Below are 16,290 nucleotides of genomic sequence, written 5' to 3'. Positions count from 1 at the left end.
AACTGTGTGCAGAATATTAATATGTATTAACATCGCCAAGATTTTATAAAATTTAAATGTCAAAATTAAAAATATTAGAAAACTAAATACGAAGGATACTGTTGCCCAATATGTTTGCCTTTTCGTCATCTTCAACTTCAGATTGCCTTATTGTAATTCTAATTTACAAAGTTTGTTTCTTCACAACTTGTTTAATCTTGAATAGTTAAATTTTTCTATACTTAACTAGCCTAATAATTTCTACTTAGGTTTGAAAAGTAAGAATTGGTTAAGAAAAAGTAATAAGTTAGACAAGGACCAGAGTTTTAATTGGTGAGGGCCCAACAGTTAAAAACCTGTGGATTATACAAGACTATTTATTTAACCTAATGGTTTACTGTAGGCAGATTAATGCCTTTCTTACTGGGAGATAGATTAATGTCTTTATAATAAACACCAAGCATATTGGCAGAATGGAACAAAAGCAGCTGTAGTCAGTGCAGACTATTAATAGAGGGAAGAAGTGACACCATTTCTCTCACCTAAATTTAAGAGCTGTCCTATTCCATAGGTTAATTTGTGTTTAGGAATGAATTTTATTTAAGAAATACATGTTGTTTGCATACTGCCACTGTTTATTAATATTTACAGAAAATAATTGTTACTGAAATTTATTGCTAGTGGCGACTATAAAACAAATTGGCACCCCTGGGTGGACAATTTTGGGGTTTGTTTTGTTTCTGGGCCACACTGGGCGATGCTGAGTGGTTACTCCAGGGGTTACTCCAGGCTCTGCACTCAGGGATCATTCCTGGTAGTGCTCAGGGGACCATATGGGATGCCAGGGACCGAAACCTAGGCCGGCCGTGCCCTGACTACTGCATTTTTGCTCCAATCCCCTGGGCAAATATTTTAAAAATGTGTGTCTGAGGGGACTTATTTGAGCCTCTTATTGTAGAATTTTTTGCATCTTGGTTATTAGGTAGAATTTTTGAAGTAGAATTTTCATTGAAGAAACTTAACAAGCTGCAGAGGTTTTTTTGTTTGTTTGTTTGGAGGGGGTATGCATTTTTTAGCATCTGCTTTTTGTGATGTAAATAGTATTGTTTGGGGAATATGAGAGAAGGGACAGAGCCCCATAAAGGAAAGAAACAAAATTACCAGGCTGGGAGCAGGCCATTAGGACTGGGGTTACTTTGGTTTACAAAATTTAATAAAAAGCCAATAATGACAGATAGAAATAATTGAGCAATGCAGAATACATCGCGCTTAGTAGCATTTGACTAATAAGCGTCAAATATTTAACTAATGCAAACATTTAAGTTTTCCACTAAAGAATTATTAAATTAGGGGCCGGAGTGATAGCACAGCGGGTAGGGCGTTTGCCTTGCACGCGGCCGACCCAGGTTCGATCCCCGGCATCCCATATGGTCCCCCAAGCACCCAGGTTCGATCCCCGGCATCCCATATGGTCCCCCAAGCACCGCCAGGAGTAATTCCTGAGTGCAAAGCCAGGAGTAACCCCTGAGCATCGCTGGGTGTGACCCAAAAAGCAAAAAAAAAAAAAAAAAAAAAAAAAAAAGAATTATTAAATTAGATATGACTAGAATACCGATTTTTTAATCCATACTTGCTTTAAAATATAATTTAAATATCTTTAGTTTGACGTTTTTGAAGTTCAAGAATGGAAAAATAATATTGTATAATTTCTCAATTAAGCCACACCATGAAAGAAAAGTGTTTTCCAAACAATAAATTAAAATGGTCTGTTTCATATTTTTTCCTTTTATAACCCAAAATATAAACATAGAAAAGACCCTCTTAGTTAAAAATGGTCTTTATGACAACTGTTCAACATTTTTAAATTGATTAATTTTTTTCTGGTTAGTTTTGGGTTTGGAGCCACATGCAGCAGTGCTCATAGGTAGCTCCTGGCTCTGTGCTTAGGGATAACTCCTGGCAGTAATCAGGAGTGTGTCAGGAATTGAAGCCAGCTCTGCCGCTTACAAGGGAAGCGGCCTACTACCTATCTCTCCAGTCCCTGTTTGGTATCTTTTAGTTACTGGAGTGAAACCAAGGGCTTCCTACATATGAGGCATGTGCTCTACCACTGAGCCACAGGCATAAATTGTTATTGTTTAAGTACCATACTTAAAGATTGGGCCCATTCTAGATTTACATATATGTATGTATATAGTACTAAAAGTGCTTCAGAGAAATGGATTAAAATAACAACTATAAAATTATTAATGGAGTTATCTAACTTTCCACATCCTTGAGAGGTTCTATTTGAGCATTCTTTTGTGAAATAATTAGTTATTTCTTTAGTGGATTAGGGGAATAAAAATACTTGTTTGGGGGGACCAGAGCAAATAGTATAGCAGGGCACTTGCTTGCATGCAGCCGACACAGGTTCGATCCCTAGCACCCTATATGGTCTCCCAAACCCACCAGGAGTTACTCGAGTGCAGAGCCAGGAGTAAGCCCTCAACACTGCTGGGTATGGTACCAAAAAAATAAATTTTTGTTTGGGGCCACACTTATCAGTGCTTGGAACTACTCCAGGCTCTGTGCTAGTGGGTTGCTTCTAGTGGTGTTCAGAGGACCAAGGATCATGCAGTGCCAGATATCCAACCCAGGCCTCCCCCTCCAAAGTTTGCTCTCACCAGCCCAAAGAAATAAGATTTGAATTAGTAATTAGTTCATCATAGAAGGGAAAAGAATCCGTCAACTAAATTACAATTTTTGTTTTGGGAGGTGGGGGAAATGATACCCAGCTCTTCTCAGTGGCTATTCCCAACTCTGCCCAGGAGTCACCCAGGTGGCACTTAGAGAACCATTTAAATAGTTGAACAAATTATATTTCTAGATATTGATTGGTGTGCACACCAGCACTTCTGTTCCCAAAAGTATTTTACTCATACTCATATTAAATGTGCTGATTGCATTCTGCCTTTCTAAAATAATGGGTGTGACCTGCTAGCATTTGATAGAATCGAAAGTATTAAAACGATAACTCCATATAAATTTCCTTACATAGATTTTTATTGACTTCTAGGCCAGTGAATATATAACCGGTCTCTGACATTTTGGTAGCTAAGCTTTGGGGAAGTAGTCTTCCTAAGCCCCTTCATCAAGCTGCGTTCATGTGCAGCTGGGTTTTTTTGTTTTGTTTTTTTGTTTTTTTAAATTCAGGTATAGTTTGGAGAATACTAGAAAATTGAGAGGAGAAAATAAGTACTAACTTAGCAGCATTCTCTTTCAGAGATCTTAGTCTGCTGCCTCAAGTTGCCCATTGTAGAAGGTCCCCTTTCACTGATGGCACATCATAGCTCACATCATAGCCACATCTGCCTTCAGTCCTGAATTTCTCCCTTAGGGAAGTTCTACTTCGTAAATTTTTGAATTTTCAGTGTGGGTTTTTCTTTTCTTTTCTTTTCTTTTTTTTTTTTCTTTTTCTTTCTTTTTTTTTAGTTTTTCTGTGTTTAGGTAGATTAAAAATGCATTTGATCTTTTAACCCTAACAGAGACCTTGCCTCTGTAATACCATATTTAACAGTGTTAGTGTGTTTTTAAGACTGGAATGCTGGGATTCGTGTTGAACACTTGTTGAGCGTAGTGATTGGGGTGGTAATTGAATATACCAAGTAGCTGTTAAAAACAACCCCCCCCCCCAAAAAAAATAAAATGAAATAAAATAACACTAGCCCAAAATATCTGTTTGTAGAAGTGGGTTTCTGGATTCAGCCTAAAGTGGGATTCGGGATATTCTGAATACGTTCTGAAAGATATTTTTACCTAAGCAGATAATTCTCTTAAGAATCTTTTAGTTATGGTCAGGATATAGATTTTTTTAAAAAGCATAAATTTTCATGGTTGATTGGATGTGTAAAAATAAAAGTGTAAAGCTTACACCAGTAGTTTGATATTTATATGCATTGTCTTTAATATAGATTTGTATGATTTTAAAAACCATATAGTTAACGTGTTCTTAATTTTTGCCAGAGTTCATTTTAAATATGTTTGTTTAGGTTTTACTGCAATCACAGCGACCAACCCCATTTGGCTTATAAAGACTCGGTTACAGCTTGATGCAAGGTATGTACATTTGTCAAACTAAAGTTGGTTTTAACTAATTTATCATTCTATAAATTTCTGTGTGTCGGTTATCTAAGCATATTTTTCTTTTCTTAGCTTTTGTTGCTGAATTTGTTTTCTGAGACTTGGGTCTGTCATTCGAAGCACCAATCATGTTCCAGGGGCTGGGACTCCGCTCACAGAGCTAGAGTAGGCGCTTGGCATGCAGGAGCCTCTGTTCCATCCCCAGCACCGCATGGTCCTCCAAGCACAACGCTGGGGGTGGCCCCAAAACAAAAACAAGTGAATAAAACAATTCAAGAAGTAACTTTTGAGAGGGAGGGGACCACACCCCACAGTGCTCAGGATTTACTCCCACCTCTGGACTCACGAATTCCTCCTGTGGTACTTAGGGGACCCCAGGGGTGCCCGGGATCAAACCCAGCTCAACATGCAAGGAAAGTGCCCTCCCCATTGTACTATCACTCTGGACCCCCGAAAGTATCTTACGGGTTGAACTCTTTAAGATAGGTTGTAGGTTGGACCACACTCAGTGGCACTCGGGGCTTATTCCTGGCAGGGCTTGGAGGTCATCTGGGCTGCCTAGAATGAAACCCAGACCAGCTACGTTCAAAGCAGGTGTCTCTCCAGGCCCCTAAACCATTTCTTACAGACAAGGTCATATATGTTAAAACTCAAAATTATAGGGGCCAAGAGTGATAGTGTAGTGGGCAGGGTGCTTATCTTGCACGTGTCTGACCCAGGTTTTATCCCCAGCACCTCATGTGGTCTCCCAAGTACTGCCAGGAGTAATTGTAATGAGTCTGGCGGGATTTCTGCGAAAAGGCTCGGGTTCCGAGATTGGTTGGGTGCCTCTGGGATCATGGTCGTTCAGGAGCCAGGAACCATTCGGGGCGGCAGCTCGGGGTCTCATCGGGGCGGGGAGAGGATGGGAATAATACCTTAGTAGTTGATAACTGTGGTGGTTCTTATTTATTGTTCACATGGGATATTGACCAACTTGGTACAGAAGAGGAAATCTAAAATAATTCAAAATTTCTGATTTTACTTCTTTATCAGTTAAAGAGGAGTATACTTTCATTATATTTTATTTGTCTGGTTTAAAAAAATATACTGCTGGGGCCTGAGGGAGAATAGCAATTTTGTTATTCAAGTTTGAATATGACCTAGCCCGGTTCGATTTCCAGCAGATAGTAGGTTTCTCTGAGCACCCCAGCTGTGCCCCAAAAACCAAAAAAATCAAGCAAAACAAAACCTAGACAACTTTACATGAATAAGGCTTTTCTTTCTTTTCTGTTTATTTTAGGAACCGTGGGGAAAAGCGAATGGGTGCTTTTGAATGTGTTGCTAAAGTGTATCAGACTGATGGACTTAGAGGATTCTATAGGGGCATGTCTGCTTCGTATGCTGGCATCTCAGAGACTGTTATCCACTTCGTTATTTATGAAAGTATTAAGCAAAGACTACTGGAGTATAAGGCTGCTTCGCCCATGGAAGATGATGAAGAGTCTGTGAAGGAAGCATCTGATTTTGTTGGAATGATGCTAGCCGCTGCCACCTCAAAGACCTGTGCCACAACTATAGCCTATCCCCATGGTAAGGGGGGTTGGTGGGGCGTCTCTGTTGAGACACCTTTACTGACAGCCTCTTCATTTGAGCCTTTATTTACTAGATGCTACTATAAAAAAATCAAGTTCTTTGGGAGTTCTTCGTAATGGTACCAAGTCTGTGTCAACAACCAGCCTGTTGACTATGTGCTGTATAAGCACAGTGGTGAGTTAGCATGTGTTCTGTCTAGACCAAGATCTATTCAGACATCAGTCATTCTACCAGGTGACATTTGGACAGATTTGATGAGGGGGCCATTCCCCAGGGTCTAACCCTGGGTAAGCATGGCCTGACTGTAGACCTGTTGGTGCTCAGGCCAAGGATACAGAGATACTAGGGCCCAGCAGTGGCAGGTGAGGGCAGCAGATGGTGCCAAAGCTCAGGTTCACATCCTGTACATGCAAGGCTTGTGTTCTACCTCCAGCTATGGTCCATAGGCCCTTTGATGCCCTGCTTTGTTCACTCATCCTGCAGAGCCAAAGCTCTATCAGAAAAGTGAAATAGACCTCGGAGGTATTTGTTCTAAAACGTCACTTCTGAGCATCACAAACTCCCAAGGAAAGAGTTTCACCAAGTTGAACTGGGAACAGGCTCCATTTTCCTGAGGGACACCTGTCAGAAAAGTCAGAAGCACATGGTGTGGGCAGCACGGTTGGGTCCTGACTTCTACTGGAGGACTAGGAGCAGGGGCTTGTCAGGTGAGGGCGGAGGCAGACAGTGGTTAGTCTCTTGCCCTTTGGAGTCAGAAGAGGCTCTCTCAGGAATCTGGCCACACAGGAATCCAGGATGCCATTCATCACATGTACCTATCAAGACTGCTGAAAGTTGGGGAGAAAATGGGGGCCAGAAGAGCAGACTCTGCATTCAGTGGGCAGCTGTGAACTCTGCCCCGGCCTGACCCGGCACTGACTAACCCTCAGAGTGACCGCAGTTCCCACACTTTTTAAGATGAAAATTTGCACTTGGGGCTGTGTGTGATAGCACGGCAGGGAGGGTGCTTGCCTTGTGCGCGGCCGACCCGGGTTCAATTCCCAGCATCTTATATGGTCCCCTGAGCATCACCGGGTGTGACCCAAAAAGGAGGAAAAAAAAAGTTTGCTCTTGCTTTATCTTCTAGATCTCTTTCAGATCTAGAATTGTGAATATTGGTCGACTTAGTTGACAAATGGGGCCTTTTACCTTGCATTTTAGACTTTTAAATTTATGCTTTCTCCTCATGAAGTTTGATCTTGGCATCTGAATGCCCATTGTAACTAGACTGGTTTTGTTTCTCATAATACTGTGCACGGACCCTGTTGCTTTCAACGGCTCACTCTCTACCTGTGTCATCTGTAGCATCATTTTGGTGTCTTTTCCTGATCTCTTCTCCCTTGATCTGTATGACTGATGTACATATTTGGGGTTTTGGAGGGGCCACATACTGTGATGCTCAGAAGCTGTTCTGGCACTGTGCTCAGGAGTGACTCCTGACAGTGTCCAGCACCATATGTGGTATCCATATCAAACTGGGATTGACCACCTGCAAAGCAAGTGCCTTACCTCCTATAATTTTACCTCCTGTATCTCTCTGTATGTCCAGTACTTTTGATTTTTGCTGAGTGTCTTAGAAACTTGGTGTTATTGCATGATTTTGACATGTACATAAAATTCACTCCTGAGGCATGAAATGTAACAAAGCAGTAGAACACACACATTACAGTTTCATATAGATATGAAGTTCCCAGCACGCTTCCCCACTCCCCCTCAAAAAAAGAAAATGGCTCTTTGTGGGGGGGGGGTTGGGTTCCTAAACAGTGCTCAGACGATCCCAGGACTCCTCCACCAACTGGGTAGGTATCTCAGTGAGAGGCTACAAGGAAATGGAGCTTGCTTGTACCCTGCAGTTCTACTCCGGCTGCTCTCCCCATGCTTGGGAGGTCTCCAGAGATCATCCTGCACACGTGGGGCCCTGTGGTGTGCGGGGTAGGCCATATGTGAGGCAAGTGCTTTAACTAAACCCTGTGCCATCTCTTCCACCCCAGGAAAGGGACTCTGGTCCTGAGTTTATATTACAAAAACTGCTGAGTGCGATTTGGCCAGGATTAGGGGTTACAGAGCTATCCTTAATACTTACAGATACTCACTTTTTTTCCCCTCCCTAACAGAAGTTGTAAGAACACGACTACGTGAAGAGGGGACGAAGTATAGATCATTTTTTCAGACATTATCTCTGGTGGTTCAAGAGGAAGGTTATGGGTCTCTTTACCGCGGCCTAACAACTCATCTGGTGAGACAGATCCCAAACACAGCCATTCTGATGGCCACCTACGAGTTGGTGGTTTACTTACTCAATGGATAGCGGTGCCGGTTGCCAGACCGGAAAGAGGGAAGACCAAAGGATGACAGTGGACCATGGAGTATCGGAGCCAGCATGGTGGACAGAAGAAAACGGTTTGGGAACATGTGACTATGCCCAAGTGCAAGTTTGGTTGTAGAGATTAAAGTAATTGTGCTACATTGCTTGGTCTTTGCAGTGATATGAAGGAATCCTCGGCTCTCTCCAAGGAAATGCCTTTAGAAGCACTCCTTCCTCAAAATTGCCATTTTCTCTACCTTGGCCACACAGCCCAGTTGCATTTTGTTTATGGCAGGATACAGTTTTTTATCTCTGAGCACTTTCCCAGCCTTTTCTCCAGAGCTATCCTCAGCTCTGCACTCTGCTGTGGCCGATGAAAATAGTATTGACAGTCGCCCACTTCTGTGGGATTCCCCTGCAGCTGTGTAACAGTAACAGTGAGCCCTTTACAGTTAATTTCCTTTTTTTTTTTTTTGAAAGGAACTGGCACAGTATTTTTGAATTCAGTTGTTTGGCTTTAGAGGTTCCCTGTTTCTGACAGTAAACAGAGTGGCATGGAAAGGTCATCAGTGGTCAGGCCCACCACTCACAGAGCCTGGTTTCCAGCATGGCCTGGGCACTTTCATTGTTGGCATCGCAAACTCAGACGGTACTGGGGTAGGACAAAAGAAACCATATGTTGATTCCTGGTCATTTCAGTGTCTTGGGCATGTCCTGTCCTTTCTAACTTCCATGATAGGGGAATGAATACAACAGTCTTTTAGTGATAAATTACAAGTTATGAACATGAATTCTCATCAGACCTAGTGACAATTTTCTTGAAGCGGAAGAAATTAACCTCTTCTAACTCTTTCTGTTATCTTTATGAAAAACAGAAACAAAAAAACTACAAAATCCTTTGCATAATTTCCAGAAGATCTATAAATGAATTTATTTTGTAGAGAAAATGGTAATTTTACTTGCCCTTTTACCAGAAAGGAGGTGCCTGATAATACTGGGGTGCCTAGAAACACTGCAGAGAGGGGCCTCTGACAGCCCTGGCCATGAGCTCCCCTCTTTTGGCGAGATGTTCCTCCTGTCCTGCTTTCCTGAAGGTGAAATTATAGAAAGAAGTGATGGGGATTCAGTGTGCCAAGGGGCTTGAGCCTCTGCAGGGTGCCATTAAGTGAAATTGCACCTTTTGAATACTTCTGTGTATTACATGTATGGCCCTTAGGAGAATATTTGCTATAATTCTATTAAACTATACTGGCATATGAAACCTCTGTAACTAAACCCCAGTGTGGCGCTCATTCCATATACATGGACTGTACGTTTTGTGCAATGGCTTTATCTTAAGAAATACTCTGGATGCACTTTGTGGCCTTGCTGAGAGGTGGGGCTGGGGGGGCAAGTACAAGGGAATTCCACATTAAGATGATTGATTTGAGAGTATTGCCATGTGTGAATGAGACAGAAGCAGTGTTCATGACAATTTCCTGGGTTTTAGGTGAGTGGTGGAGGGCTCCAATATGAATGTCAGAAATGTTCTGTGTGTGCACTGTAGTGCCCTAGTACTCCTAACGTTCTAGAAACTTCTGTGATGTCATTGTAAGCGTTCTCTGTTGTCACCAGTGAAACAGTGTCCTCCACCCTCTTAACTTCCTTATATAAGCTCAGTACTAACTGGATGTTTTTGAGGTGCTTCGATTGGGATTTTTAAATATTCCAGTCTATTTGGAGACCAAAGGCAAATTCACATTCATACCTTTGGGATAACACATACCTTTGAAGGTGAATTTCAGCTTTGATGTTTATCAGGAGGATCATGCCAAAAAACAAACAGCAGCAAAAGGCTCCTAACTTCAGTCTCGAGAAAGCCTCTGTCTATACAGTATTTGCCTTTTCAGGTGCCACTTACTGCCTACTCAGTGCCATTTGCCTTGTGAAGAGCTGTAAACATTAGTTGTGTTGAATGTGTAACAGATTTCCGAATCATAGTGATCTGTACCCCTGACATGACAAAGAATGACCCGAAGACCAGCAGTTAAGGCAGAACATCATCTTACTTCATTGTAGCAAATCCATGACAAGTGCCCTTCCAGAATGGACACCTATTCTGTTCCCGTTTGTACTCAGCAAATAAGATTCACCTTGACCTTTAGTGCATTATATTCCACTTTTATGTGATTATGTATGTACAGAAGAAGATCTCAAGGGTCTTAGAGTTTGTATCTTTGTGCAAGGACTGAAAAGGAGCAATGGAGTTTTATTTTGTTGTTTTATTTTTTACCCCAAAAGCACAATGTTCCATTTACTTTATATACAACAAAACTTTTAAAAAGAAAGCTACATTGGGACTGGAGAATTTGTACTGTTGGTGGGGTGCTTGCTCTGTACAGGGCTTGATTTCCAGCACCCCATATGGTCCCCCAAGCCCACCAGGAATAATTCCTGAGCACAGAGCCAGGAATAAACCCTGAGCGTTGCTGAGTGTGGCTCAAAAAAACCAAAAAAAAAAAGTGTATATAAAAGTTCAGTATTAAGTGTCTGAATATTTTCTGGAGTTGTTTTTTTGTTTTGTTTTGTCTTTTTTTTTAATGCACCATCATTTTTTAGAAAATATTTGACATTGGACTTCGAAAGAACTTTTTTGTGTTTTCTGTTAAATTGTTTTTTATTTCTAGTGTAGAGGTAGGTGCTCATACAGTCTTGGAGTAGGTACTTTTTGTGGTAGATCTTCTCCGAGCATTGAGGTGGACTTGGGGTTAAAACAGCAGAGACTGACCGCCTATGCTCCACGGGACAGCGGGCACACTGGAGCAGCCTCTGGCTCTTCCAACGAGTTCCTGAAGTCCAGAGTTCAGACTGAGAATGACTGACCCTAAGAGAGTGGGGTGCCATACAGTGCTTTTAAATCCAGGAAAAATAAATAAACCAACAACAAAACCTATCACCAAAGCTTTGTCTTCATTTTCGTTATGTACATAACTTCTGGAGCCAGCTTTTTTCCTAGGGGCCAACAGCAGTTGTAACTTTGAAACCGAGCTAGATTAAACCATCCAGTCTAGCCTTTCTTCTCCTAAAACCTAAGCGCATTGTATATAGCATGATCACATTAGTACCAGCAGAGTTTTGAGGGGGGTTAAAATAATGAGTGTTGGCTCCTTTCCTCAAGATCAACATTTGTTCATTTTCAAATTTGTTATCACTGAAAACATTGATTCGAGCTGGGGAGATGTAAGGACAGAAACGGACCTGTCCTGTCCTCTTCAGCATTGTTTCTGTCGCTCTCTGGCTGTTTACATGCTCTTCTGCCCAAATTGGAGGGAGCCCTGGGAGGCTGGTCCCCTCCCCCCCAGCCTGTTTTCTCCTGATTGATCATGACTTTAACATTCCTCAGAACATGCAGACTTTGGAAACTTCAATTGGGAGGAATTTTAAATGAAAGCTTTGTAATACAATTTGCTCCTACCCTATCAAAATCTCCATCATGCCCTTGTTTTTCTTATTCATCATCAGTACACTGATTTTTATGCTATTCCTTTTAGAAACTGAAAATTCTAGCGTCGCTCAGTTTTTGTGCTCATAGGCATTTTGAATGTGTAGCCCTGCATATGTGAATGATTTAATTATGACCTATCAGTTGTAGCTTTTTACTTCAAGAGTTGGCATCCTTTGACCATGTATGTGAGGTTTGCTATTGCATTTCTGTACATGGCTGTAAACTATGTGCATTTACTCTGTATTTGTAATTAGCTGAATTTTATTTGAATTGTTATTCAAAAAATTAAAATATGCTTATGACAATATGATGGCTGTCTTTTGTTTTTTCCATTGGAAATTGAGCCCACAGACCTGTGCTCCAATCATAAGTTTACAGACCCATCCCTGGTCTGTAAGCTTTGGTGTTATAAGAATAACATCACCCTTAGAATTGTTAGAGCAAAGTACATTTTAAAGTTAATGTGAACTTCAGTGACTTTCTCACAAACTTTTTTTCTTGCAAACTTTCCTGCTAGAACTAGTAATAGCTCTAGTTCTTGGTCTAGTCTAACCCTTATGGTTCAATAAGGACTTCTGGGTAGTAAAGGTAGTAAAGGGATTAAGGCACTTGCCTTGCAGGGACCTGATCTGGGTTTAATCCCCAGCACCACATACGGTCCCCCAAACACCACCAGGAGTGATCCCTGAGCACAACCCAAATGACCCCAAAAAATGCCCTTCCCCCCCAAATTTCATTTTAATTATGTCCAGTGACCTTTTCACAAAGTTTTATGAATTTTGCAAAGAGCAGCTGGAAGTTGGTCCCTGTGAGGTTATTTGATTTTTAAGCTCCATGGGTTGTTGTACCTGCTATGCTATCTCTTTAAACCACTTTTTTTTGGGGGTGGGGGTCATACCTGGGGACGCACAGGGGTTACTCCTGGCTCTGCACTCAGAAATTACTCCTGGCAGGGCTCAGGGGACCCTATGGGATGCTGGGAATTGAACCTGGGTTGGCCACGTGCAAGGCAAGTGCCCTACCTGCTGGGCTATCACTCCAACCCCTAAGCCACTTAATATTTTACTTAATTTAAAATTATACTTATTCTAGACAGATATAGAAAGGAAGAAACCAAGCTGTTAGGATTATTCATATAGATGTCCATACTCAAGGAGAATTATTGCATAATTTACTTTTAACAATGTTGACTATATAGGGATCACTTTTGTGGCAGTAAAGTTCACATGAGAATAATTTCACTTCCAGAGACAGTAGTCTCTGGAAGTGAAAATAACAGCTGGTGGGCCAGGGATATAGCTGCGTGGTAGAGCGTATTTTTCATGTTTGAGACCCTGACAGCACAAAAAACGTAATTGGACATAAAGTTCAGAAAAATATTTGCAGAGAAGCCAGAGTGATAGCACAGTGGGTATGACGCTGTCCTTGCATGCAGCCAACCCAGGTTTGATCCTCTGCATCCTAAATGGTTTCCTGAGCACCTCCAGGACTGATTTGAGTGCAGAGCCAGGAGTTAACCCTGAGCATCATCAGGTGTGGCCTAGACAATTTTTAAAAAAACATGAAGAGGAGCTGGAACCTTAGTACAGCAGGTAGGGCATTTGTCTTGTACGCGGCTGACCCACGTTTGATTCCCAGCATCCCATATGGTCCCCTGAGCACTGTCAGAAGAAGTAATTCCTGAGTGCAAAGCCAGGAGTAACTCCTGTGCATCGCTGGATGTGACCCAAAAAGCAAATATGTAGATAAAGAAAATGATAGTGCTTGGGAATTAGATAATCGGGTACAATATGGCACTGTGAAATTAGCAATATTAGAATGATGCTGCCTGCCTCTAATAGACTGGGTTCTGTAGGACTTCATCTCAACAGCTTTCTTCTTGAAATTTGATTCATTAAAAGCATTGCTGACAACCCTGAGGGCCTAAAAGCTCTTCCAGAAAGACATCTGTATTACTGAGTTCATTGCCGCATTATTCACAATAACCAAACTCTGGAAACAACCCAAGTGTCTTAAAATATGACTGGATACAGAAACTATGGTACATATACCCCGTGGAATACTACTTGGCTATGAGAAAAGATGAAATCATGCAATTTGCCTCTGTGGATGAGTCTGGGGAGTATCATGCTGAGTGAAGTTATCCAGGAAAGAGCCAGAGGACTGGAGATAATAATGCCACAGGTAAGGTGTTTGCCTTGGAAGCAGCTGACCCAAATTCAATCCCTGGCAAGCACATATGACCTCCCAAGCCCTGCTAGGAGCACAGAGCCGGAGCAAGCCCTGGACACCATCGGGTGTGGCTCCAAAACCAAAATAAAATGGAAAGGGACAGATAACAGAATGATCTGGCCCAACTGGGTTGTAAAGAGACATAGTAGCACTGTCGTCCCGGTTGTTCATCGATTTGCTCGAGCGGGCACCAGTCATGTCTCCATTGTGAGACTTGTTACTGTTTTTGGCATATCGAATACGCCACAGATAGCTTGTCAGGCTCTGCCGTGTGGGCGGGATACTCTCAGTAGCTTGCCAGGCTCTCCGAGAGGGACAGAGGAATCGAACCCGGGTCAGCCTCGAGCAAGGCAAACGCCCTACCGTCTGGGCTATCACTCAGTCCAAAAGAGACATAGTAAAGAATAGAAAATGCCCAACAGCAACAATTTGGAAACTGGTCTACAGAATTGAGGTTACCCTACAAAGGGGTGAGGGGACCCTGAGACCATGGTGCAGGGAAGCAGACACTGCGGAGAGTTGGAATCTTGTATACATGAAACCCTATCGTGAACGTCATTGGAAGTCAGTGGCTTAAGTGGAAAAATAATCAAGGCTGGAAAGATACAGCAGCAGGGAAGGGACTTGCCTTGCAGCAAGTCGGGTTTGGTCGCTTGGCACCAGGAGTGATGCCTCATCACAGAGCCAGGAGTAGGCCCTGAGCAACCCCGGGTGTGGCCCCCAAACCAAAATAAACTGAAGTGGGCTGGAGCAATAGCACAGCAGGCAGGGCGTTTGCCTTGCACGCGGCCGACCCGGGTTCGATTCCCAGCATCCCATATGGTCCCCCGAGCACCACCAGGAGTAATTCCTGAGTGCAGAGCCAGGAGTGAGCCCTGTGCATCGCCGGGTGGGCCCAAAAAGCAGTAAACAAACAAATAAATAAACTGAAGTAATTGTCAAATGTTCACAATCAGAGGAACCTAGAAGGAGCCTAGAAGAGGGGTAAGGGATCAGGGAGTCGACTCAAAGGGCTGGACTTGCCTAGCATGCATGAGGCCCCCCTCATGAGCACCAAAGTGTAGCCCCAAAGGACAAAGGCAGACACAAAGGGAGAAGATGCCATTGTTACAGAGAGCGAGGTATGGGTAGCAGGATGTCCCTGCAGAACAAGGCAGAGGACAGTCTGGATATAGAGCTATACAGAGACAGGACAGGGCCAAGCTGGCACTGCAGAGCCCCTTGGCAGAGGCACTGTTGGCGAACATCACTGGGTCGGGGTCAACCATACCAGCATCGTCAGTCACCCGTTGCCTCCACTTCCCCATTAGGGAAGACTCAAAGGGCCAGTTTCTCAAAGGCCAGTGTCAGAGGCCAAACTTTTCCAACTTCAAGAAGGAAATATAGAAGAAAGGGTTTATAAACTGATGGGGGAAAGGTTTCCTAGGGGGTGGGGAGATAGTATAGCCCGCAAGGCACTTGCCTTGCATTCAGCTGACCCAGGTTCCATTACTGGCACCTCATGGTTCCCCAAGCACTGCCAGGAGTGATCCCTGAGTGCTGAGTCAGGAGTAAGCCCTGAGCACTGCAGAGTTTAACTCCCAAACGAAACATTTTTAAAGGGCCAGGGAGGTAGCTCAGTGGCAGAGTACCTGCTTTGCACACACAAGGCTCTGAGTACCATCCCCAGGACTAAGGAAAGGGGAAAAGGAAAAGAGTTGAAAGAGGGACCAGGTAGTACAGGGGTTAGGCGCACGCCTTGCATGCAGCTGACCCCAATTCGATTCCTGGCACTTGTATCTGGTTACCTGAACACCTCCGGAGTGATCCCAGAAGACAGGATTTGCCCCTGAACACCACCAGGTGTGGTCCACCACAAAAACAGTCATAATAGATTACTCTTGAAAGAAAGAAAAGAATTATGGACAAAAGTCCTAAATAAGAATAAAACCTAGGGGCTGGAGTGATAGCACAGTGGGGAGGGCGTTTGCCTTGCATGTGGCCAAGGGGTTCGATTCCCAACATCCCATATGGTCCCCTGAGCACCGCCAGGGGTAATTCCTGAGTGCAGAGCCAAGAATGTCCCCTGTGCATTGCCTGGTGTGACCCAAAAACAAAAAGAATAAAACCTAGTGAGGCTGGAGCGATGGCACAGCGGGTACAGCATTTGCCTTGCACTCGGCCGACCCGGGTTTGATTCCCAGCATCACATATGGTTCCCTGAGCACCACCAGGAGTAACTACTCCTGAGTAATTCCTGAGTGCAGGGCCAGGAGTAACCCCTGTGCATCGCCAGGTGTGACCCAAAAAGAAAAAAAAAAGATAAAACCTAGTATTCAGTAAGCAAGGTGATGAAATGTTTATCTTCATGGCCATTAGAGAACTGCAAATTTTAATCACAAGGTAACATCATACAGCCCTCCAAAGGGCAGAAGTAAATAATCAGGCAATCTCAAATGACTTAGAAGAAAGGAATTTGTATGCACTGCAGCTGGGATCGTCTAGTGCCGTGATCCCTTTGGAAAAAGTTGTGCATTGTAATTAGAAAGCTGCAGACACTTCTGCCATATAAGCT

At 43.1% G+C, this 16,290-nt stretch overlaps 1 protein-coding gene across 2 annotated transcripts in view; it reads left to right on the top strand.

The window, feature by feature from the left end:
* Window positions 1–11,814, top strand: part of SLC25A36 (solute carrier family 25 member 36) — a 41,591-nt gene extending 29,777 nt beyond the window's left edge. For both annotated transcript variants that reach the window (XM_055125533.1, XM_055125534.1), the window contains exons 5-7: window positions 4,011–4,077; window positions 5,384–5,673; window positions 7,830–11,814. In XM_055125533.1, the coding sequence (XP_054981508.1) occupies window positions 4,011–4,077; window positions 5,384–5,673; window positions 7,830–8,023 (551 nt within the window). In that variant the 3' untranslated portion in view covers window positions 8,024–11,814. The remainder of the gene's footprint in view (window positions 1–4,010; window positions 4,078–5,383; window positions 5,674–7,829) is intronic.
* Window positions 11,815–16,290: the final 4,476 nt, after the last annotated feature.

The sequence above is a fragment of the Sorex araneus genome, chromosome 2, assembly GCF_027595985.1.
Source record: "Sorex araneus isolate mSorAra2 chromosome 2, mSorAra2.pri, whole genome shotgun sequence".
NCBI lineage: Eukaryota > Metazoa > Chordata > Mammalia > Eulipotyphla > Soricidae > Sorex > Sorex araneus.
Note: the sequence above shows the minus strand (reverse complement) of the source record. Positions and strands in the feature narration are given on the sequence as shown.